Source organism: Lissotriton vulgaris, chromosome 2_1, assembly GCF_964263255.1.
Source record: "Lissotriton vulgaris chromosome 2_1, aLisVul1.2, whole genome shotgun sequence".
Lineage (NCBI taxonomy): Eukaryota > Metazoa > Chordata > Amphibia > Caudata > Salamandridae > Lissotriton > Lissotriton vulgaris.
The window spans coordinates 947,550,309-947,575,700 of NC_141687.1; the positions used below are offsets into that span (position 1 = coordinate 947,550,309).

At 43.4% G+C, this 25,392-nt stretch overlaps 1 protein-coding gene across 1 annotated transcript in view; it reads right to left on the reverse strand.

Moving 5' to 3' along the window:
• ADPRS (ADP-ribosylserine hydrolase) overlaps positions 1–24,518 on the reverse strand; it is a 59,868-nt gene extending 35,350 nt beyond the window's left edge. Inside the window, exons 1-2 of the mRNA XM_086956495.1 lie at positions 24,220–24,518; positions 284–380 (exon numbers count right to left, since the gene is read on the reverse strand). Coding sequence (XP_086812621.1) covers positions 284–380; positions 24,220–24,391 — 269 coding nt within the window. The 5' untranslated portion in view covers positions 24,392–24,518. The remainder of the gene's footprint in view (positions 1–283; positions 381–24,219) is intronic.
• Positions 24,519–25,392: the final 874 nt, after the last annotated feature.

Consider the following 25,392-nt stretch of genomic DNA (forward strand, 5'->3'; position numbering starts at 1 on the left):
AAGTCATCATTTGTTGCAGGCAAGCTAATGGCGGAAGTAGAGGAACTAGATTGTAAATGGAAAAACATGTATTTAGAATAAACACTACATAGTTAGGATTGAGGGACTCCAAGTGCTGTGGGACACACTTGGTACTGGAATCAACTGATGACACTGTGTGCAATAAATGTCTTGTTCCTAGTTGGTTACGTGACTCCTCGCCTTTGTCACAGGATTCCCTGAAAACTAATCTCAGTAATATTTATTTCCTTTCAGTGTAAGAACTTTGCACTTAACGCCTTACCTCTTCGCCATATCCACTTCATCAAACTCTTGATTTGCTAAAAGGGACTGTACAACAGATCTGGCCATGGCTGTGTCATCCGTGAATTCCAAAGTGCCTATAAAGAGGAATTACAAGAGTGATTACAAGCCCGGTGATTTACTGCTCAGGGTTCCTGAAGCCAATAATGCCCGAAGCTGCCAACCCCCCAAACATTTAGACCCCAGGCGTACTCAAAGCAAAGTAATATGACATCATTATGGGCACAAAGTCATAGGAGCAACCATACAAACCAAGTGAAATAGCTCAAAAACTAAATGTCACAGATAATCCCTCCAATAAATTTGCACACTCCAATTTGTGTTATTGATCCACAGTTCCTGTTTACATTCTGTTTGAAATCAGAGTCCATCTGGTCTCTCAACACCTTGCCCTTTTACACATTCCAGATTTCTTCTCACCTTTCGCTAAGCCTTCGAGTCAAATTGTGTTGTATTCCTGCAAAATGTTCAATTGTACCAGTGTCCTTTCTCTTAAAGGACGCAATGTTTGATGTATTCTATCTATGATCAGTTTCTTTAATCACAGTCATGCCAATTTACATTCTTGGAATTAGAGATCCACAGATACAAAAAATAAATAAATCCACAAACAACTTGGTCTTTATCTCATCCAGTCCAATAACATCAGATATTTTAGCTTTCATAACAACTCACTTAATTCCTTTGTTGACCCTTTCTCTAACCTTTAAATTTTTGTAGCATCCAAATCTAACCACCAAGGATTCAGTCCTGTGACTAGTTGCTGGTTGTCATTAATGAAAAAAGAAACCATATTCTCACTTGGATCCTAGAAAAACCATCCAACACATCATGTGCAAATACATTTCAAATAATCTGAACCCTAAAATGACATAGTGCAATCAAATATATTTTTTCAAATCAGGGAAAACCTTCATTTGTTCGACTTGCGAGTGAGAATTGCATCTTTTACAAACAATGGCATTGATTTTGTTAATGTGCAAAAACGAACAGCACATTTTGAACTGTACTAAACTAGACACATGAAAATAAGGCACTTTGTCCTACAATTATCGTTATTCTTTAACATGGGCAAGCCCATGCTAAAGTCTTTTGAAGTCAGCACTAAATCTTGCTTTACTTTGAAACTTCATGGCCAAGAGATTTTATTTCTTTTTGCATAAACTCAAATTTTTATGCCAGAGAGTCAATCTAGCTTCAAAATCCTAAACCTTGTTGTGCTCAATTTTATTTTGCCCCAAAAACAGGACTTTCATCTTGACAATATAAAATATTTTACCATCTAAACAAATTTGTCATCAAGCAGTGGAAAACGGTTTCCACAGAGGTCAATCCAAATTAAAGTTCGTTCATTGAAACATGCTCCAATTATAATAAAAACTATCAATGTCTTGGACCCCAACATGAAGTAGATTTGGTAGGCAGATCTCAAGTCTAACTCAGTGATATTTTGCAACCCTCAACAAAACCAACATTTCATTTAAGTTTGGAAAAGAAAAACTGCACCAAACTCATGTGTAGCAACTCTTTAAAGCTATACAAAATCTTAACTTGTCATCTCATTTGCGAGTGATCACCTCCTAGCAAGACCAATACATGTAAATGTAAATGTTGTATACTTGTAAAGCGCACAGCTGCCCAGACCGCGGGCGTCCCGGCGCTGTATACCGCTTGGGAACCCGTCCTGGCTTTCCCTGTGAGATGGTCCCTTCTGGGCACCCCCAAGGTGAGACCAGGCATCCCCGGCGTTGAAGGGGCCGTTGTGAAGATTAAGCAAGCTATTGCCCAGAGTTGCAGAGTGGGACCCAAGATTAGAGTAGGCGCTGAGGCAAGAATTATCCGGCCCGCGGACATTTTGAGCCAAGACCCTGCCGCGTTGGGAATCGAACCCTGGTCCCGGGCTGATCTCAGCTTCCGGGTCTGCCGCCTCTAACCATTGAGCCACACTTCTCCACATGGTCTTATTAAATATGACCTCTAGCACATCCCTCACTTAGTGACACTGCCACCGTAGTCAAACAAGTTTGTGTAAGTGTTGCATTTTCTTTCAACTTTATCTTCTGTGCATCATGGTTCAAAACTCCTACTTAACCAATGGACACTTGTTCATAACCTTGTTGAAACCAACCCATTTTACAACTAAAATCTGTTATTCGTACCTGATTTCAATGGGACCCCTAGTTCATGCTGATGTCTCGATCCTTAAATATCCGTTACCAATTTACCACTACACCTTTTCATTTAAAACAATTAATTTGTTTATATTTCTGCAAATTATAATACATTATACTCCACACCAAAAAATCTAACCTGAACCCTTCTTAAAATCCAGGCCAGCCTTAACAGAGCACCCAGGCATACACATTCATCAACCTCCTTTCCATTACGGGGAACATTTTAGGTTTGGCTCAATAGCAAAACAGTTGCACAACCTTATTAGATCAACCTAACAAAGAGCTTTCAGGCATACTAAAACAAGCATTTGCAATGCAATAGGTCTCGCATTTGCGAGAGTTTAAGCTATATGGTATTGTAAATGACAGTGCCTTTTAAATCTTTTGATAATTAACACATAAATAAAAGGCATTGAAATGTACAATGCCAATAGCTCAAACTCTTGTAAATGCAAGACCTATTTCACTTCAAAGAAGCAGCCGCCCTTGTCCCGGACTGCTTTGAAAAGCGTGCAAGACGCGCTGAATGGTGCAGGAAAACATATGCCTGCAGTAGGAGAAACTCACTAAAGAAAATAGTGCTTACAGACTACATATGACATGCGATATAACAACAGAAGTAACAAGCAGGTACTCTGCTACAGAGTACTGGCACTTCTATTTTTCCATTTCAAGCACTGCACACAGGTGGTATTGGCAGAGGTTGAGCGGCTCTGCTCTCAGGAGGTGGAGCACAGCTGTGACGTGCCCTCCAACCCCCTGAGCACGTGGTCTTGGCAGTGACTGAACCATCTCTCCTCTCAACAAGTGGTGTTAAGAGGTGTGGTACTCTCCCATCCCCGAGCAGGAATATTGACAGTGGTTGTAGCTACTACCCCCTCAGCAGGTGGAACACAGCTGGGGCGTGCTCTACCACCACCGGAGCATGTGGTGTTGGCAATGGGTGAAAGCTGCTCTCCCCTGGGCATGTGGTTGTTCAGCTGTTAGGTGCTCACCCATGTAGCACTGATAGTGGCTGAAGCATGTGGTATCCGCTGTGAGGTGCTCTCCTACATCCTCTGCATGTAACACTAACAGTGACTGAAAGATGCTCTCAGCAGGTGTTATTCAGCTGTGATGTTCTCCCTCATGAGGTATTGTTCGGCTGTGAGGTGCTCTCCCATCCCAAAATAATGTGGTATTAGCAGTGGTTGAGGATGATCTCCCCCAAGGCAGGTGAGGGCTCTTGTCTGTGTGAGTGAGGCTGAGAGGTGTTTTTCCGAGCATGTAATATTGACAGTTGTTGATCGCTGCTCTATCCCCACAGGTGCTATATGCAGCAATAAGGTGCTTTTGCATTCTCACTCCCGATCCACAACCCACCCCTATATTACATTGCCGTTTAGTGGGTGGTTTTCGGCTGTGAGGCGCCCCTGTCGTGAGCAATGTAGAAAGTGAGGTACCCTCCACCCCCTGAGTAAATATGGTAACAGTGAGGTGTAATATTGAGTGGCTGGACACTGCTGCGTCCTCGGCCCGGTATTGGGCCGTGAGGTGACATGTCCTGATGTTGGCAGTGACGTGTTTTCCGGTCCCCCAGTGCATGCAATGTTGACAGCTGTTGATCGCTGCTCGACCTCAGCAGGTGTCATTCGGGTGCTCGCTGCTGAGTCACTATTTTCACTATTTCGGTCGCAGGGGTAGGTTTCGGGTTTGAGTGCTCGAGGGGTCTGCACCACCTGTGGTCCCCGGGAGAGGGGGGGCACACGCACCGCCCTCCTGCAGGTGAAGCTGGCAGCGGTGCCTGGGGTCAGCCGCGGGTCACCAGGCAGCACGAGCGCACTCATTGGTGGCGGCGGAGGGGGTCCTGGGGAGGAGGCGCGCGCATCTGCAGCAACAGCAGGAGGGACGGGGGGATGCCGCATGCATGCTTTGCAGCAGTCAACCCTCGGCGGGGCACCGCACTCACCTCTCCGCCATCTTCCCTCTCCGGCTACCGGTGTCAGCAGCGGGCGCCCGCTCCTCCTGCTAATGGTCCTCCTGCGTGGCAGGCACCGGCGGCGGCGGCAGGGACACACTCGCTAATCCCGGGCAGCGCTGCCATGATACGAAACTGCGGAGGACGCCGTGGCGGCGGGAGGGTGGGGGACGCAGCAGCGCGAGCCCGCCTCCTGGTGAGCAGCCCCTGTCTGTCCGAAGGGGGTGCAGTGGCAAAACCTCTCCCAATAATTGTAATGGCAATACATTTTAAAACAATGGTTGAGTGCAGCCTTCAGCAAACTTCTGCTGCGGAAGCGCACATACAAATACAGATCTATGCTTTGCACACACAACATGTGGCGCGCACGTCATGCCTGTGTGGGCACAATCATAGACACCAATAGGCCATGGGAGGAGCTATGCGCGTACTTCGGGCCAATTGCGTGCAGTCTTTTACAATAAGACGCACGCAAAGGCCAATGGGGGAGCTGAAAAGGAAACGCACAAGCACGAGCGTGTGTGATTCCTAGGTGACTGCTGAAACCCCGTTTTTTGATTACTAAATGCCTCGCGCTGCGCAGTGCAACGCTAGGCGCAAGACCTAAAAAGGGGCTTTGGCCCTACCTCCATGTTGGTTGCCAAGAGTATGTTTTGATTGGGCAGAAATTGTGTGCTTCCACAGATAAAAAGTACTTCCCACTCATGCAGCTGTGAACATTTTGTTCACCTAACTACATCAGCCAACATCATTATGAATGCCTAGTAAAGATCACTATCAAGCTAACAGTGGAACAGACTTCGAACCTTTTGGGGCAGGGAAGGTGCATGCAGCACTGAAATGCTGTTAAAGTGCCTTAGATAAGTGGATAATTACGAGTTTTTCTTCTGACTGCAGCACAGATGGGAGGAGGGCAGTCATGAGGAATGTATTGCTGTTTTTGAGTTTGCACACCCTACCCTTCCCATCATTAACTTATCACAAACTCCAGAATGCAGTTGTGTGTTGGAGAGCACTATGGGATGGCCAGGGCTAATCTAATCAACAAGAATTTTTAGGTCTAGCTTGACAGTGCAGCTGTTGCCAGAACTTATATGATCAATAAAAAAGAGCATTCAGAGTACTACTGAAAGAGGGACTTGGGGCCAGATGTATCAAACCTTTTTCCCATTCGCAAACAGGCAAATTCTCAGAATCGGCCCGTTTGCGAACGGGAAAAAGCCTTTTGGGATTTACCATCCCAAACGGACATCGCAAAATAGGGAATCGTAAAAATGTGTGATTCCCTATTTTGCAAATGCATTTAAGGATCACAAATTGCTATTCCTTAAATGCAACTCTGGAACCACCCGAAAATTGCAATTTGGCCCTTAAAGCGCAAATTACCACCAACTTCAAGTTGGTGGTAATTTGCGATTTCCTAGAAATTCACTTTTTTACATTTTTCAAAGTGCCATGTGTTGCTCGTACATGCCATTAGGGCATGTATGTGTGCCACAGGTGCACACATGCATATTTCAGGGGTGCAACAGGGTGTCCTTTTGGCACCCGTGCAATAGCATTCGCAATTTGCGAGTACCTATTGGGTACTTGCAAATTGTGAATACCCTCCCAGGTATTCCTTAATTGCGAATCTCAATTTGCGATTCCCAATTAAGGAATATGTAGGAATCGCAATTATTTCAAAACCGACATTCATTGCATTTTGCGAGTCCTTGATTACGAATCGGTAAAATGAGCTATTAAGGACTCGTAAAATACAATGATGATACATCTGGCCCTTAGGCTCCACCCACAAGTTGGTGTCTCCGAGTACAAGATCTGACTAGGCTGAAGTTATATGCTTCTGCTGTAAGCAGCGCTTATACTGCACTTTTTGGATTGTGGCAATGCTTATACTCAATGCAGTAGGACTGAATTGGTTATGGGGCAAGCCAATCACTATGGCTATAGACCTGATCTGGTTATTATGAAAAGCTAAAATAAAGGAATCAGCCAGATATATTTATTGTCTAAAGTAAATCTTAACATTAGATAGAATTACAGAGGGGTAACAGTCAATTTTAATGGGGTCTGTGTGACATTAAATAGATACCTAAAGCAAAGCTCGAGTTGTTTATGATGACATTCAGAACCTTGAGGTGATCATCATCCTCGTAATTCCCGGTTACCCATGAATAATTCTTTGTTATGTATGCTCTCACTGAAAGCCACTAGTGTGAATGCCAGAGTCTAAATCTGGTAATTCACTACTATGTAGTAGCAACAGTTGGCAAAAAAAGCTTTTACCCACCATTGCAATGTCATAAAGGAATTCCAGGCTGCTTTGGCAGGGCTCTCAAATACTGTCATGGCAGCGCTGACAGACCAGAAAGTGCATCAGGATGGTAGAGGAGGGAGAAGTAAAGCACGGGTGGGAAGGGGGTGGGTTGTTGGAGACGACAATATGTATTTTTTGCAAAAAGGAAAGAGGGGGCAATGATATGTATGGCTCTACTCCAGCATAGCGGCTGAAAGCAGGGTCAGATGCTTTTGGGACTTATACATAATCTAAAATTACAGATGGATAAAAGGTGAATTACAGTGATGTTTTTCACCAGAGGGGTTCTGAGTAACGACAAATTGCCTCGCTTGGAAGGCCTTTACAACGTAGCAACAGTGGGTAACAAGTTGGGTTATCAACTGTTGCGACAGTCATAGCAGTGAGTTATGACATTTAAAAACAGAAATACACTCTAGTCGCTCTCTACCAGAACTATATATAACAATCCATTTAACAGTAGATTGTTACTTCCCTCAGAAAGACTGCAGAGAAGCATTTTGTTGCATGAAATCTCGCCGATTACTGTAGTAGGCTATAGTTTTGATGTGGGTTGCCCCTGTGGCAAACATTGGATACAGACTTGATCTAAGAGAATCCTTGCCAGGCTCACTTATGAAGGATGGCATTTTTGCCAAGTCAACTTTTTTTGTATACCTTCGTACTTTTAGGTCGGTTTGACTGATGGTGGTCTTGTTGGAAAGTTGACATTCAAATCAGTAGGCCCGAGATGGCTATGGTTACAAGCTGTAGGCCTGACTAATGGATTGGGAAAACAAATCCGATGCAATAGGTCTGATCTGCTTATCATGAAAAGTTATAACAAAGGCAACAGGACTAACTTATTTATTGTGAAAAGCATTTCATAAAGCCAGTAGGAAAACCGTGAGCTGTTATCACACTGCATTACAGTCAACATAGCAGTATTTTGTTGCATGTAATCTCACAGATTACTGTTGCAGGTAAGGGTTTTGGTGTTGACCATCCACTCCGATAAACCCTAAGTGGTTTTCACTGTGATAGTTCTTGTTAGGCACTATTGTGAAGAGCTGTATATTGCTTCGCAAGAAGTATTTTTATGCACGTTTGTAACAATGGTAACCAGCTTATGCACGCTTACATGAACAGGCCTGTGGATATGTGTCAAGCCAACTGTGAATTCTATAGACCTCATCATTTCTATGCAAAATGTTATGCCAGATTCCATAGGTTTGAGCTGTTTATTACAAAACGTTATGACAAAGTCAGTAGGCCTGACTTACTGTGAATAGCATGCGTTAAAGCAATAGGCTTATAAGGGTGGATTGTTATTACACTGTGTTAAAGCACATAAGCAGGTATGTTCTTAGATGTATCAAACAGATTACCATACTAGGCAAGGGTTTTGGTGTTGGTGACCCATGTTACAAAGGAATTATGCACTATGATAATCCTCACTAGGCTTTCTTAGGAGGCTTTTTATATTGCTTTGCCAGCTCAAATTTTGTTTATATTTGTAATTTTATTACAACATACCTCATAGTTGCTTTGTGAGAAAGTTTATGTCCAACAAAATATGTCTGATTTGGTTATGATGAAAAGCCAGTGCTAATAATTAAAGGCCTGATTGTCAACATAAATTATGATAAAGGCAGTAGGCCTGACATATTTATTGTCAATAGGCATTTAAAGGTGATTAGTATTACTCTGTAGTAAAGAATACACACATTTTGTTACACGGCATCTGACAGACTACCCTAGTAGGCAAGGGCTTTGGTGTTGGTTACTCCCACTGACAAACCGTTGGTATAGAAGATTCCCACGGTGAGAATCCTCATCAAACCCTCTCAAAATAGTATCTTGCTTTGCAAACTGTCATTTTGTTTACTTTTGAATGACTTTATGCTTAACGGTTGCCTTGTGGGAAAGCTTACACTCCGTACAATAGGCACGAGTTGCTTATGATGGCATTCCTACAGCTATGTCATGAGTTGCTTATGATGGCATGCCAACAGCTCTGTGCCCGACTGCAGCACTCGGAAAAGTTAGTCCAGATGAAATATGAAACAATACGACAAAGGCAGTGGAGCTGAAAACCACCAAACTGTTAAAGGCTGTAGACAGATATTTTGTGAGCTGTAATCTCTCATATTAACATAGCTGGCAAGGGTTTTAGTGTTGGCACCCACATTAAAACCATGCGAGTAGAAACTTTTCACGGTGATGATTCTTGTTTGGCCCTATCGAGAGGGCTGTATATGGGTTTGCCAACTATAATTTTGTACAAATTTCTAACTTTATAAGTTGAATACTGTCTGTTGTTTATGCCACAAATGTAACTGGCCTTGGTGGTTCACTGGGAAAAGTTGAGTCATAGTCTTTGATTGTGAGCTGTTCATAACAAAAAGGTAAGATAAAGCAAGTAGGCCTGACTTATTATGAAAAGCATGTATTTAAGGCATTAGGCTTTTGTGGGTGAATTGTTATTTTGAACATATAAGTAATTTTATTATGGTATACCTGATAGTTACTTTGTGGGATAGCTTATGCCCAACACATTAGGTCTGACTTGGTTATTGTAACAAGCCAATGATAAAGGTCATAAGATTGATTATTTTTTATGAAAAAGTACAATAAAGGCAGTGGGCCTGACATACTGATTGTGAAAATCATATGCTGAAGTCAATAGGTATTTGTCAGAACCCCTTTAGGAGGGAAGTGGGCAATGCAGGGGATACCAGGCCCAACCGTGGTTGTGGAGGCCTTTTATTCCTGATTTCCTAGGTAACTGAGCCAATTACCCCTTCTGCACTTGACTCTCGGGGTACGTGTAGTCCAAGCCCCCCCAATGTACCCCTGGGGAAAGAGGGGGGTGAATACAGATCACGGAACACAGGCTCACAAATCAAATCCCGCATAGCAGCTGCAATATATCATTGTCCAGCCAAATATTCCCTTTTATAACAAAAGAGAAGCATTTTATGTCTACTACTAATGGCACAAATGAAGAAGCCTTTTTTCTCCATGTCATCTATTTCTTCTTTTTCTATGATTAATGTAGCATGGGCTGTTTCAATAATTAATAATAGCCAATCCCTACTACATCTATTTGCAATAAAGGTCCATGTTTCAATAAATTTTTGGTTTTTAGTAAATAGACTGGGTTCATTCTTTATTTGTAGACCTTTGGGAATAATTCCCTTTTTGCAATACTCGATCAGAAAATCTGCATGCAGCTCTGTTCGTATTAACTTCTTTTTTGAATTCCATAATTCTTTCCATTTTTCTTCTTCGCTATCTGGTATGATAACAGTATTGGTTGTTTTATTTTGGCCATTTACTAGTTTATTAAACTGTTCTTCGGAAAAGCTAAAGACCTTGAATTGATCCATTAGTTAATTTGGATCTTTGCACTGTTATCAGTGCACCTCTGTTAAATTTTTAGAGGTTCCAATTGACACTCCTCAGTTAACAAACTGTGCTCGTCCAATTGTAAAAATATGAAGGAGAAACCCTTTCAGAGAAAAGGGATAGGGTTATTAGGCACTCTAAGAAAAACAACAGTTCCCTTTTCTTAAATGTTCTAGGGGTATAGGCCCCTCTCAGAACTTTTTACCACCCATATCAAGGATAAACCGTATGTTGTAACCAGAGTTGCATCAAGATTGACAAATTTACAAATCCAACAGTTATATGTAAACAAAAAGAATTTTTTAAAAAAAAGGTTTTTCCTTATCTATGTCCCCTCAGACCAAAACAATGTAACAGAGTATATTCATAGTTTTCTACGCACCACTACATTAATAGCAATATGCATGTACACAGGAGAGTTTGGTTAAAAGCAATTTCTTTATTTGATCAAGATACTGACCATGTAAATTTAAAAACAAAATCTATCACATTTATTCAATCATCATAATTTCAAATTAAAAGATAAAAAAAGATTAAAAAACCATGAAAAAGTGTCGACGCGGCGTTTCGGTGATGTGGTTTTTCACCTTCTTCAGGACAAAGATTTTCAAATTTAAAATCACTACTTTGTAGTTCAGTGAATCGCTTTTATCAATTGGCGATATCCGTAGTTCTTTAAAATAAATTCTGATTCTGGATCATTCATTTACGATCCTGGGATAGACGATCGTTATAGTTTTCTGCCCAGCCGTGTTGTTGTGAAATACTCGTGTATGTATTTGTATCTCTTGTCTCTATGCTCGCGCAGTTTATTTGAAGGGCGGCTTTTTCTTTAGACTCAGAACGCTCTTGAGTTTTACGGCGATTATACTTGCGTCTCGGGTGGGCACCTGCAACGACCGTCCTTCCGTGCTGGAGGTCGGTCGTTGCAGGTGCCCATCCGAGACGCAAGTATAATCGCCGTAAAACTCAAGAGCGTTCTGAGTCTAAAGAAAAAGCCGCCCTTCAAATAAACTGCGCGAGCATAGATACAAGAGATACAAATACATACACGAGTATTTCACAACAACACGGCTGGGCAGAAAACTATAACGATCGTCTATCCCAGGATCGTAAATGAATGATCCAGAATCAGAATTTATTTTAAAGAACTACGGATATCGCCAATTGATAAAAGCGATTCACTGAACTACAAAGTAGTGATTTTAAATTTGAAAATCTTTGTCCTGAAGAAGGTGAAAAACCACATCACCGAAACGCCGCGTCGACACTTTTTCATGGTTTTTTTATCTTTTTTTATCTTTTAATTTGAAATTATGATGATTGAATAAATGTGATAGATTTTGTTTTTAAATTTACATGGTCAGTATCTTGATCAAATAAAGAAATTGCTTTTAACCAAACTCTCCTGTGTACATGCATATTGCTATTAATGTAGTGGTGCGTAGAAAACTATGAATATACTCTGTTACATTGTTTTGGTCTGAGGGGACATAGATAAGGAAAAACCTTTTTTTTAAAAAATTCTTTTTGTTTACATATAACTGTTGGATTTGTAAATTTGTCAATCTTGATGCAACTCTGGTTACAACATACGGTTTATCCTTGATATGGGTGGTAAAAAGTTCTGAGAGGGGCCTATACCCCTAGAACATTTAAGAAAAGGGAACTGTTGTTTTTCTTACAAATGAAGAAGCCGACATACACAAACAATTACACAGATCTATCCTGAGGTTGGGTCTCTAGTGTCTCTTTGGCAGTTCCCTGTCCCATTCACTTCTTGCATTAGCGATCATGGTTATTCCCCATTAACTACTGGTAACATTCAGGGCATGTGCCACTAGTAGTCTGAATCCCAAGAGTCCACTATGACTCATTTAAAGTCAATAGTGTTACAGCGCACAATAGCTTGAATTAGCAGCAAGTTCTCCTGGGTCGTCAGGTCAGAAACATGCCTTACCCACTCCTGGAGTGTGCCCTGTCCTTGGGCATTCGCAGCAGCTCTAGTCCAAGGTAAGGGAGTCGGCCACACGTAGACTCAGCGGCTGCACTCGGCAGGGCAGGATCTCTCCCTTGCAGTTGCACTCCCGCAGCGATCAGCAGTTTCCTGCGGCTTCTCCTGCAGGGTAAGAGTTCACTCACTCCAGATGGAAAGGACAGCTACGATGAATATGCTCTTGGTCCTACAGTTGGGTGACGGTGCTCACACGGCGTCCTCACTTATCCAATGAGGGTCGATCCAGTAGCAGTCCTTGTTGCTGCAGGTGACCTACAGGTCACTACTGTTTGCTGTATATGGGTTCCGGTCCACTGGCAGTTATCCACTGAAGCCTTTCCTGGCATTATGGGGTTGCTACACCGCTGTCGCACTAGGCTTCGGCTGTTACTGCACTGCAGTTTTTAATACGGCAAACCCTCCTGGCATAATGGGTCACCGCTACTGCACAAGGCTTTTGGCCCTTACCGCACAGCAGTCTTTAACATGGTTATCTTCACAGTGGCCCGCTCCTGTTTACTCAATTTGTGCAGCAGCCAGTTCGCACAGGCGCGACTCAACAGGGCTCCCCACTGGCTGGACCGTGCTTTTCCACTGCTCTCCTCTTCCTCACAGGGAACACTTATCTTGACAAGCGGGCAGGTGCTAGTACTCCAGGGTAGGTGGTCATGAATTTCCTGGGTGATGTCTTCTCAACCAGCCAGGAGACTAGCAGGCCTTGGTCCCCAGTCCTGGTCACAGGCAGAAGTCTTGTAGAGCTTCCCCTCATACAGCCCACCTGGCTGCTTTGCACATGATAATTGTTGGAGTTTCAACACCCTCCTTCTTATAGTCCATTTCCAGACACCAAATGTGATTTAGGGTCTGGGTCGTTGAATATTTATGTTGGGGTTCTGCCTCTTTTAAGTACATGCTCTTCTGATTCCTCTTCCATTTGAAAAGCAGTTTGTCACAACAGGGATTTCTCCGAAGCAGACAGTCCCACCAAGCAGGCAATGAGAGAGGCTAGAGCTTACACCTGGATGTGAGCCACAGTGATATGTGCATCAAAAATATAGCCCAGGGCCCCCAGGCCTACTCTTCATGATGCGCTTATCAGCACTATCTCCTTCCTGAGATGTGCTCAGGGCCCTTCCTACTGCTGACCACTCACTGAATTGAAAAGCACCCTTTGAGGTGTAGAGGATAGGCCTGGTCCTCCGCTCCCTAGCATGTGGCCGACTCATCCTACAGGAAAGCATCAATCCACAAATCTTTTTTTTTTTAAAGGGGTGGGGGGGTGAGGGAGGGGGGGGGGGGGGATCTCCCTACCTCCACCCCATGTTTTCACCATGACATGTAAGCCTGCATCTCCTAAAATGTACCATCCACAGGCACATGTACACCTAGTGCATGCATAAACGCACTGCACAATACTGTATCCTCCATGAACTGTACCAATCGGATGCAAATATACATCCAGCACTTGCATTTAACATAAGCAAACTGCTCAGCACTTAATCCTGTATGTACTGTACCACTCACAGGCACACATATACCCAGCACATGCACTCACCCTGCACGCACCGCACTCAAGTATTGTACCACTCCTAGGTACACCTACACCCAGTACATGTACTTATCTTGTACACACTGCACACTTCATGTATTGTACCAATCTCAGGTGCACATGCATTTATACGGCGCAGCACTGCATCCTTCAGGAACTGTACAACTCTTAGGCACATGCACCTCCAGCACATGCAAACACAATGCATGCACTTATCAGAATGAATTGTCCCTGTATGGCATCCACCCCAGGTACACATAAAATGTTGTATACTTCTGTAATTTCATTAAGTATATACCAGATTGACCTCCCCAGTCGGCTTGGATGCCGGCGGAGAAGTACCGATGGGCGGAGCGGTGCTTCACTCATCTCCTGAGCCGCAGCCAGGTGGGGTGAGGTCTTTACTTCTTACAAAACTGTGACACACACAGTTTACGAGACAAGACATGGCGTGGACACCTAGAGAACTCAGGTGATCTCTAAGCTTGTCTCCTTACGATTTCTTAATTAATCACGGAATCACACTTTATTTGTCTTTTTCACATTTTTTGCAGTAGCAACAGTCATATAGGTCCTGAAGAAAGCAAGGACACATCTGTCCAGAAGATTTGCTGAAACATGTTGACCTCTCATTACACCTAGGCAGTTATCTTAGCGAACTGTCATTGACCACTTTTAATGTTGGAGGAGTGAGTAACACCAGAATAAAACTCTTTAGTACTCCCTCATCCAATTTTAACACACCTTTCATTCCACTTATATATTTTTTTGCACTGCGACATCAGTCACTCTGTTCCATCTATGAACTCTAACACAGAGTAGCAAGACCATACTGAGGCCTGTCTGAGCAGGTGAGGGCTTTTACCATCTTGTCCCCAATTGTGAAGGGCAGGGGCTCCACCTTTTGGTCAAAAAAGGAATCCCAAATGATGAAGGGCGGTTCCGTGTGGTGACTGATGGGTATCCTTTACCAACCAATTTGGAGGTCTGGGGATTAACCTTGAAGTACAGAATAGATTTAGTGTCTATGTCGGGTATCTTTATCACTTTAGCGTATATTTTCTTGTTTAGACCCTTTGATACTTGTGTGTAGGAAAATATACCAGATTGTTGCCATGCGGAATTGCTTAAAGCTCAATATAATATGCCTTAGTAGGTTATGGTAAAAAATCAATTAGAATAGCTATGGTTCACTGGGATACTGTATTTCAGATACCATAGGTCTGAACTGATTATTATGAAATGTTATGATAAAGGCAGCGGGCCCGATTTATTTATTATGGAACACGTGACAACCAATAGGCCTTTAAGAATAGCTTGGTTTTTCACTGTGAAACCCTGTAGTAGGGTGTTTGTTTTACATTAAATCTCAGAGAGGACATTTGTTGGGAAGGATTTTGGTGTTTGGGGCAGAAGATAGGCACTGTAATAAGTCTAACTAGAATCTCTTTGGAATGTGTGACAGACATAGCTATCTGTCATGATCTTGCAATAAAGAAAAATCATAAATTAATTAATACATCCATCCATAGATGTGCGTATATATATATATATATATATATATATACATATATACATATACACACATATAGATATGTAGACGGCCTTTGGGTCAGCTCTCCTGTGACATCGGTTTATGAGTGTTATCTACACTCAGCTTCTATCCATGACAGCATAATGCATGGAGTAATAGTTCAGCTCACATCAGTCACTGGTTTTCTTGCCCTGTGAGTGGTGGAATTTTCTGATCACGTTCACATCTACCTCAAAATGAAAATGCTTCAGTGTCATGGCTGATTGAAAATGAAACGATTGGCCAGTGTTCTACTTTTAATAGCTCACCTTTTATGAATATAGCGTGTTACTATGCATGCTATCACATTGCGTTCCTTTACAACGCAGTTGTTAGAACGCAATACCTTTACAACGTAAGTCAGTAGATCGACTTGCTGTAGGGGGCACGCTGGACTTAGGAATAGTATAATTTACTATTCCAACTCCAGCCTGCGTAACAGTAGGGAAGGTGTTGGATTGTAAGTTATACTATTCCTTATGTTAGAGCGCCCCCTACAACAAGTCGATCTAATGACTTGCGTTGTAAAGGCATCGCGTTCTAACAACGCGGTCTTTGTAACAACTGAGTTGTAAAGGAACTGCGATGTGATGACTGCGTTTTAAACACTGTCTTCCCCCTTTCATTACCTTGCTTTTCCTCTTTTTAGTTTCCTTTTTCTTAAAAGCTACTATAGCTCCTCGCAAGGAGCGAACAGGCAGCTTGCTTGCTGCTCATTTAATCTACAGTGCACCACATCCCACATGGTCACATCATCTAAACAAGGAGATAATTATAGAATACTGTATTCTATAGTATATCATTGCTTGAAATAATAAAACTTATTTCAAGGTGGCAAAGACATTGACTCTAAACATGGTGGCCGCACTGGTGTTTTAAAAACAACAGACAATACAGCATACCAGTGCTGTTTAGTGTCATTGCAAGCATATGCACATTGTGTTTAGGCAGAAAACTATTTTATTAACATGTATTATTGTAATTTAGGTTGCATATGTCTAACGGCTTATGAGTAATTTATTCTGGTTGTTAAAAACATGGGGTTCTGTTGCAGTGCCCTCCACTTTTTGCCTGGCTTTTGATGCAACTTTGTGGAGTACTGGGTCCACTATTGGTACTTATGCCCCTGAAAGTCCCTAAAAAGTGGTACCCCAGGTACGTAGAGCCTGGAAGCTGAAGAGGGTCCCCTGTGAACCCCTCATGAGGACCATGCCACTGCCCCAGCACCTGCATGCCCGTGAGGTGACAGAAATGACCAAGTCAACATGACACACTGCCTCTGTGCCATATCAGATAGTACTGCCTAAGATATGGCTAAGTCAGCCCTCTGAAAGGCTTACCAGTCCTAAGGCAGGGTGCAGTATATCCATGGTGTGGGCAGATCTGCACCAGATTATATGCCCCTCGATTATTAGGGTATATTCCTTAATATGGTAAACACCAGGGAAGCCATAGAGAGTACATGGGCTGGGAACTTGACAACTCTAGTTCCCCAGCACCATGACGGCTTCACTGAACCCAGAAGTGTTTGGGTACCAAACAGCTCCTTGTAATAAATCCACACGGATGTCAGTGTGAACTGTATTAAACCATGTACTAAGAGGGCACCTCAGAGCCCCCCCAATATCTACCAACCCTGGTGTGGGCATGGACTGGCTTTACACAGCCTGCCACACACAGACATGTTTCTGGACCCCTAGGTTGAGATCCTCGGTTCTCTGGAACAAGAAACAATGCTCATCCTTGGCAGAGGTGTCAAATCTCCTTCCCCAGGATGGGCAGGGGCTTGAGGAGGGAAGCGTCAAAGGCCTGCTGCCTTTGGAAAGTGACTCCCAGCCTCTGGTGCTAGCAGCAGATGGCAGCCCCTGGTTTACACCCCCACTCTGGGTAGGAAAATTCAAAAGAATAGCAGGTGCACCCACCTCTGCTAACCCCACCCCTAAGGTGGGGGAAGCGAGGTGAAGCACAACTTTCAGTCCTCGCCTTCTTCAGGATGGGAGGTGGGGAAGGAGACCCCTCCCATCAGTGCTAGGCCTATGAGGGTGGCATAACAGACAGTGTGGACACCCCAGGTAAGATGCCATTTAGTATTTAGGTGGCTCCCCCAGACCTGGCCCTCCGATTCGACGGACCAAAGAAGAAGACGGAAGACAACCTCTGCCAGTCCAGGAACTAAACAGCTGCAGACAGAACCCGGCAAGAACCCCGCCACCTGCAACCAGTCCACCCACTGGTCCTGCCATTCTTCCATCAATTCTGCAAAGCCTCCAAGAAACCCAGGATACCTATCAAGCTTTACCTAATTGCCAAGAACCTCCCTTCGGACTAGAGGCTCACGGTCACCTGATGAGGAGCCGATGTCATACGGTGGCAGGGAAAAAAAGCTGGAAATCACTGTGTATAGAGGAATTCCAGCTCGTTTTCCAAGGCTTTGAACAGCCAACATCAATTAAGGGGCCACCAGCCACACCAACCCTTTTTATTTTATTTTAAGAGGAGAGGGCTTGGGGACAGGTTGTGAGAAAAAAAGCTTGGCATGATGCCTCCCAAACCCACCGCCCCCACCCCACCCCGCCACTCTGCACACCGCAAGATATTTAGGTCTCTGCTAGGCAGCGCATGAACTGTCTCTTCAAAATATGCGGTTCCTAGAATATAGGCTTTAAGAACTGCCCAGCTTTTCAATTGGCTCCTCTTACTGTCCTATGTAAATGCTGATTTGTCAAAAGGCTTAGTAGCACCTCCTTTTGGACTTTTGTATCATCCCATGCGGACTGCCCCTGTTACATGTGCTCTTACTCTTCAGGTTATTTATACTTTGAGAGCACTCTTTTTTTGTTGGCCTACCTATGCTCGTGTTAAGCAGCCGGGCCCCATGCAGGTAAGATCAGCGGGGCGGTGGGGGAGATTTCAACAGACAACAGAGAAATAAATAATTAATTTTCCCCTGATGGTAATCTGTCGAATTCCTCTTTCCCCCCAACCTGGCCCCACGGCTCTAACCTGCACAGGAAGCAGCTGGTGTTAAGTGTTCTGTTTACTTCGTGCACAGGCTTCCTGAAACGCTCGCTGCAGCTGCTTCATTTGCTGTGCTGTTTGCCCATCTTTCCCCCTCACCCCTCTCACAACACAGCTTTTACAAATGTGTTTTTTTTTTCCAGAGTTTCATAGCGCAAACTCGAACTGAAGTTATCAGAGCGCTTTACATCACCGCCAATTGCATTACAGATGGACACATTCAATTTTCAGGCAAGGGAGATTAATTAATTTGCACAGAATCACAGGATGCTTGAGCCGATGTGGAGACTCGAACCTGGTTCTCCAGTTTGAAGGTCAACCACTCAGGCAATGACATTACATCCTACCGCTGCTCCCGCCACTCGTTCCATCCTCTTTCCTCCTCCTCATGTGGTCACTCCTTCTAGGCACCCCCTTGCTCATGCTTTCTCTCCCCTAGGTCCCACCCTCCTCACTGGTTTCTCCCTCTTCCCTCCTCCCGAGGCCATCCCTCCTCCTAGTTTGACAACGTTCACTGTGTACTGTTGGGCTCAGGATTTATGGAGGGCATGCCTTTAGAGGGTCACAGCTAAGAGTCACGTGCGTTAGACCACACCCAGCGCCCTGGCAAATTCAACACATGGTGCAGTCAGAATCCCACCTTTCTCAATGATTTCTAGTGGTCTGGCCACAAGTAAGCTAGCCAACACAGGGGTCCTTCACAGAACCCTTAATGTGCCCAACATGATTCTGTTCAAAGGGGTGCTCTGAGATGAACCCCTTCGACATGTCAGCAGCCAGAAACACCACCATAAAGCAGCAGCTGGCGCACCTCCATGTTCAGCTGTGAAATGTAGTGTTTAAGTAGTGTGAGGCTGAAACCAGCTAGTGCAGCTCTATGAGCCTCACCGTTGATGCAGAAACAACCATAACTGAATTATTGTATGCTGGGGGAAGACTGGTTATAATTGACGAGCTGTAGCTTTAACGAAGAGGTACAAAACCCAGCGGTCAAGCACCAAGCACCTTGTTCAGCGAGTAGCAGGGTCAGTGAGCTGTTCAATTGTTTGACTGATATTGAACATCAAACTCTTTCCCCTTGCGCAGTGCAGAAGTCTGAAAAGAGCACACAAATGTGTTCTCCAGGACAAGGCACTTGGAAGCACTCTCCCCGTGATGCCCCTAGCTGCCAGGGAACACCAAATTACAGACAGCATACTCTCACATACTACAAGATATGTAAAGTTTCAATGCATGCGTCTGAAAAATCGAAATCAGAGAATGGATGCTCCTGCATGAGTGCTTGTGCCTAGATTGTGAGGGCGTGGAGCATGAAATGAGAAAGCACAACAGCATCACTGTACAGAATAAAGTGACGTTGCTTGGCTGGTGACCAGGAATTGTAAATAATGTCCAGTGCCATGCTGTGCTCACTATCATTCATAGACACCAAAACACTAAGAACACCTTATTCTCCTCTTAGATAAACAGTGTTTAGGGAGGAGCTAATTTTGTTATTACATAAAGACGAAAACTGCCATAATTAAGATTATTAGTATAACAATATCATTAAACACAATAATACATTTTCATGTCATTTTTAAAGTTCAAGCCCCATGCACAAGCTTGCGTAATGGAATAGGTCTTTTAATATTATTCTTTGTAGTCGCAATATTATTATATAACAATGTTCTTGTTGTTTTGCTGTTATTGCTATTATCATCATTGGCAGCTAAAAACGAAAAACACTTTTTACTGTAAAATAACATAACATTTATTATTGTTACTCTTCTGTCGTGGTGGTTGTTATTCTTTTATTCATATTCTTATTATTACCGCCACTGCTTTCATTACTGCTGTCACCTGAGCACCTTTTTAGGTCGAGCCTGGCATAAGCAGCGCGAAGCGCTGCTGTCGCCAGTGAGGCTTATTGTTGTCTACTTGCCTCAGAAGTGGGACAGGAGATGAGCACGCGCAGACCTTTTTGCTATTTGAGCAGGTGTATGCGCACGTACACCCACACGGTGTGCTGTGCTCAGCTCCTGTCCCGCTTCTGAGGCAAGTATGCCTCCTGCAATAGAGACCCAGCTACAGGGGGGAAGAGTAGTTGGTGCATTTAAATCAAACAGTCATGCGCACTCAGCATTTCTCCACCTGGATTGCACAGCCTGGGTGGAGTTCATGCACAGGCTCCAACTCCCTGTCTGAGCATCAAACCAGGCCGCTCAGACCTATCAAGACGCTGCTGTCATGCTGGTGACAGCAGCGTCATGATTGGCTAGGTGAGTCTGGGAGTCTGAAGGTGACAGAAGAGAGGCGGCAGCTGGGTAGGTGACTTATTTTTTTAAACCTCCCCCCTGAACACCCCACCACTATTGCCACGGAGCAGTCTGATATCCCCTGCACTGGCGGTGCCTCAGGCAGCTCCCTGTTACCACATTGCCCTAGACCAGCTGTGCTTTTCTCACATCAGCCGCAGTCTCCAGCCACCAAACCCACTCCCTGTTTACTGCTGCTAATAAAAGAAGAGAACAGATGTGTCACGTCAGAACTGCGTTAGTTCCTGGTTGTCCTGAAAATGATTAGCAACCCAAGGCAAGAGTGCTACAGACCTCAAAGAACAAACAAATAATAGCAGTTTTTAAAGAGAAGCCCAGTAATGCCTTTTAATATTCAACAGGCTTTTAGCAAGACCGTACCCGTCGGCAGATAGGAGTACTGCCCGGTGGCCGCTTTGTGTGGATGAAGAATGTTTGAGATCCGTAGTCTATAGTCCTTCCTCAACAAAAGGCCTGCAATTCAAGCAAGCATATACTTTGTTGTTTGTGTTTTTTTTTGCTATATTGACAGCTAACTCAACTAAATAAAATGTATTGGTTCCTGTAGCGGAACAGTAGGTTGAGTTTTGAGCTCATGAAACTGATTTGCATTCAAGTTTATCCTGGATTTGATCCATTAACAAATCCCTTTTCTTTTCCATCCTGGACCGTAGATTATTTTCAAATTATTTCTTTAAAACACAGATGAGTTTTTTTGTGTACGAGGTCTCTGTTATTCCAGCATTCCTAAAGAATTGGGGTCTGTTGTGTGGTGGAAAGTCACCATGACGTCCTCACCAACACTGCATGCATATTAATGCTAATACCCATGAACGCAGGACCTTTGGTGGACAGGAGTCATCAGGAGAACCCGAAGAGGTGCCGCCTAGCAGGATTTTGATTTTTGGTGCAGTCAGCGGGGAGAATCTGAATAAACAACTGGGGTTCGGTTGCTCAAGAGCCCCGCCTTCCTCATGAGAGGTGACAATATCCTAGAATGGACAGGGCTGTCAGTGATAAGTGGAAGATCAGCATAGATCTTCATGATTTTATTTATGAAGAACATTGCCACCTTATTGCAGAAGACCTAGGAGTTTTCCACCACCCGATACATGTAAGGTGAATATGGGTGGGTGCTGTATATAAATGTTATTTCATAGCATTGATGGCAAACCTTATCCTTAGGGAGAAGTATACCGATGTTGCTACCTTAACTTCACTTTCGTATTTGAGAGTGAGCTCACCTCAGTTTGATTTTTTTCGGCATATCAATTTCCGATCATTTCTCCTACACTGCCAATAAGGCAATAGATAAGGTTATGTGCATATTTTATAAGATTTTCGTGTTCTGCTCCTGCACAGTCATGATTTTACATGACACCAGCTGTGTTGCTCGCAATTCCAATATTATAAAGAGCATATTCCATCTTGTCTTTATGGTAAGGATGTTTTCCTACATGACTCCCACACATTCATCTTTAATTGGTTGCTTCCTGTACTCTGTGATGTGATTGTTTGAATGACTGAGTCTGTACACTGATGAATGGTAATGTTGCTCCTCCTTATTTGTGCTACCCTTTTTCAGTTTCATCTTAATTAGGAAAAAGCAGATTACACCAATTTTAAATTAGCGGGCACAGTTTTGTATGACATTGCAAAGATTAATGCTGATACAGAACATGTTACTAGTCTGAAGCGGTTTTAAGATTAAAAATTCTATGATGGCATTAAATTTGTTGAAGATGCTTTGGTTGCGTTTTATTCTCATATTTCCCATGCAAAAAAATAATAATTTACACAGCTACCAGCAACTAATTTGCGGAGCTGATGTGTCCTATCGGCCCACTGCAAATATCTTGCAGGCACATGTCTAGTTTAGTTACCAAATACTTTCTGACTGGTGTTGTTTACTGTGTACTTTTCAAAGAGTGCATTGCCCTAAGAAACGTACTCCTACATAGAGTGGGAGACTGACTCCAAACAAAACAAATCAAGCACACAAAATCAATATTTGTGCTGACCTTAACCATAATTAATTGTTAAAAAGTACCTCCACATTTGTCCAAATCCCAAAATAGAAACTGGGTTATCTTTGTTGTGAAAACACAGCCCACCAAGTTTTGAAATGGATCGATGTGAATACCTATTAACTAATCTCTGTGATACCATATGCTTGAAGTAATACTTATGCAGCATTAAAAAAAACACATTTTTTTGCAATTTGGAGGATTGTTCTATGCATGTGTTTCAAGATGGTGTTTTTATATATTTATTAGCATTTTCTTTTCTGCATTGACATAGTTGAAATACATTTGTGGTGTATTTAGACTTGTGTGTCTTTCTGTATATTTTCTACATAAAAAGGAGCTGTGGTTATGGTCGCATGATAAGGAGACCGAAGATTTTCAAATGTTACAAAATTCTAACAATCCTTTAGTCTGTAATTTGGTATGCAGAATGCTGCCATGTAGATACTATTAGATTTTCACATTATAGCATTTTGCTGCAGTCTTTAATTCTGGCTTTTGGTGATTTTGCTTGCGAATCTCTGCAGACACCAGTCTTTCCGTGGCAGCCATCTTGCAATAGCTTTTCACTTCTGGTAGGTGGGGCCATCGGCCTCTTTCTTTTTTGCAATAACTCCTCTCCTGTGGTAGGTGGCACCTTTTCCCTCTTTCGCTACTCCATCCTGCCCATGAACACGATGACAAGGAGCCCCATTAAGGCTCCAGTTATTTGTCCTGACATCAGTTTAACTTTTCTTTTTTTGTAACAACCAAAGACAGACAGAGCTTAGCTCCTATTGGTTTGTTTTTTGTCACCAAAAAGGCAAAGCTATTCACACAATTCCACCCCATACAAGTCAGCTCCACACACTTCCAATCCACATACATAATTCCATTTCACACAATTACCCAACGTATATCCAATTCATACCATAGAATTCTACAACACAATTCCAATCCAACCCACATAATTCCACTACGTACCATTTTTCAACGCCAATAGCTTTAACTCGAGCAAATGCACCTGTTGCATTTACAATGCTTGTTGTACAATATGGCAGGTCTGATTTCGTTTCCGTGTTTATCCGCATCTCTCAACAAGTGGAAGTGATCCTTGCCCGTCTGACCCCCCAGAGTATTAGTATACAATAGCCGTCCTCTATGCTAAAACTTTTAAGCCGCTAGGTGGCCCCCACGCCGAAATACTTAACATTTCTGCAGTGCTCTTCAAACAGGAAAAGGTAGCATATTCAGGAACATGCACTTCGCAACCTCTACACTCGAGTGACCGCGGCGAACTGACAAATATATAATCTATGTAGTACAACAGTCTACATTTTATAAAACAATGAGGTAAGAGTCCACTACAAAGCCTTATCCTTAGTATCTGTCCAACGCTGCTAGTGACTCTGCTACTGAGTCTGCAAGCGCCAGACGCCTGTACTTGAATAAGAAACGTAATATATTCACCAAATCACACCTGGCTCGCAACATGTTTTTTATTGCTACAAATGTAAAGTAGCACAGACTAGTATAACCTAAACCTTAAGAGTGTATCCTAATTAACTCTTAGTGCACTTTTACAATTTTTTTCAACAGAGACACCGATTAAGGTTATTTCCATATTTCCCCAGACCTGGCCCACGCTCCTCCTCCATCCGCTTCATGGTCCGGATCACTGTAGCAGCCCGAACTGGATTCTGCCCTTCGAACTCGGCCCCGAAACAGTCGCCCATCAGAGCCCCGAGCAGGGCTCCCCGAAAACGGGATAGGGTGACTGGCCGGAGCACAGAGCCGGGCACCGACATCCTGAAGCACGTAAGGAAGACACAGCAGCAGCAGCGGCGCTACTCGCTACAATGAGGAACGCCCCTAGCGTTCGTACACTTGGCGTTGAAGACGAAGAGTCAAAGTCTATTGAGGCTGGAAACGGGCCGGCCATGTTGGAATAGAGTTATTTTCAATAGTAGAACTAGTCAGGGCACAAGATGAGGGAGACGCAGATGCACATGAGTCCCCAACCTATTGTTAGAAGTGTGATTCCGTCCCTTAGCCCGAGTCCCTGGAAGGCTCAAGTGTTTGTGATGTTACCTTTTGTCTCGCCACCGTATCTCATGCACTTGAAATGCGATCTGATTGTGTTTTAACCCTACATCCCTAAGACAGCTTTCTCCGTATTTGAGAATAATGACCCAGTTTTAACCCTACATCCATCTGACAGCTTTCTCCGTATTTGAGAATAATGTCCCAGCGGCAGGTTATTTCTCTACCCACTACCTGTACCACCCCTCCCTAGGCTTAACAAGGTGGGACTACAGAAATTAAAGCAAATTAACCGCAGGCGGGTAATGTGTAAAAACACCCAGCACATTTTATTTACTTTGTATAATGCGTAACATGTAATTGTGATTACAAAAATCCCTTGTAAAGATAAATATCAGAAATTACCCCACTTCAAGTGGGCCACTTGCCCAAGTCAAAAGGGAAGATCATCCTGGAGTCATTCTGAAGTCATCTGATGACTTCAGCGGAACTATTCCTGCAATTATCTGGGGAAGTCATCAGGGGTGGCTGGTGACATTTGAAAGTGGTGAGGCGTAAAATTTCTGTCAGAGTGCACCGTGGCGAGCGAGCGCAGCGAGCGAGCCTGAACATCTAAAATTAAAAAAAAAAAGAGTGGGTAAATGGTGCATTTTCATGCTCAAACTCCAAAGGCTTTGCGTGGCTGTGATCAAAATGCAAGTGGTGAAAGTGGTGTTTCCCCCCTCACCTCTAGCACCTAGTGACAGCTGTGGGATTCCTTTTGTAA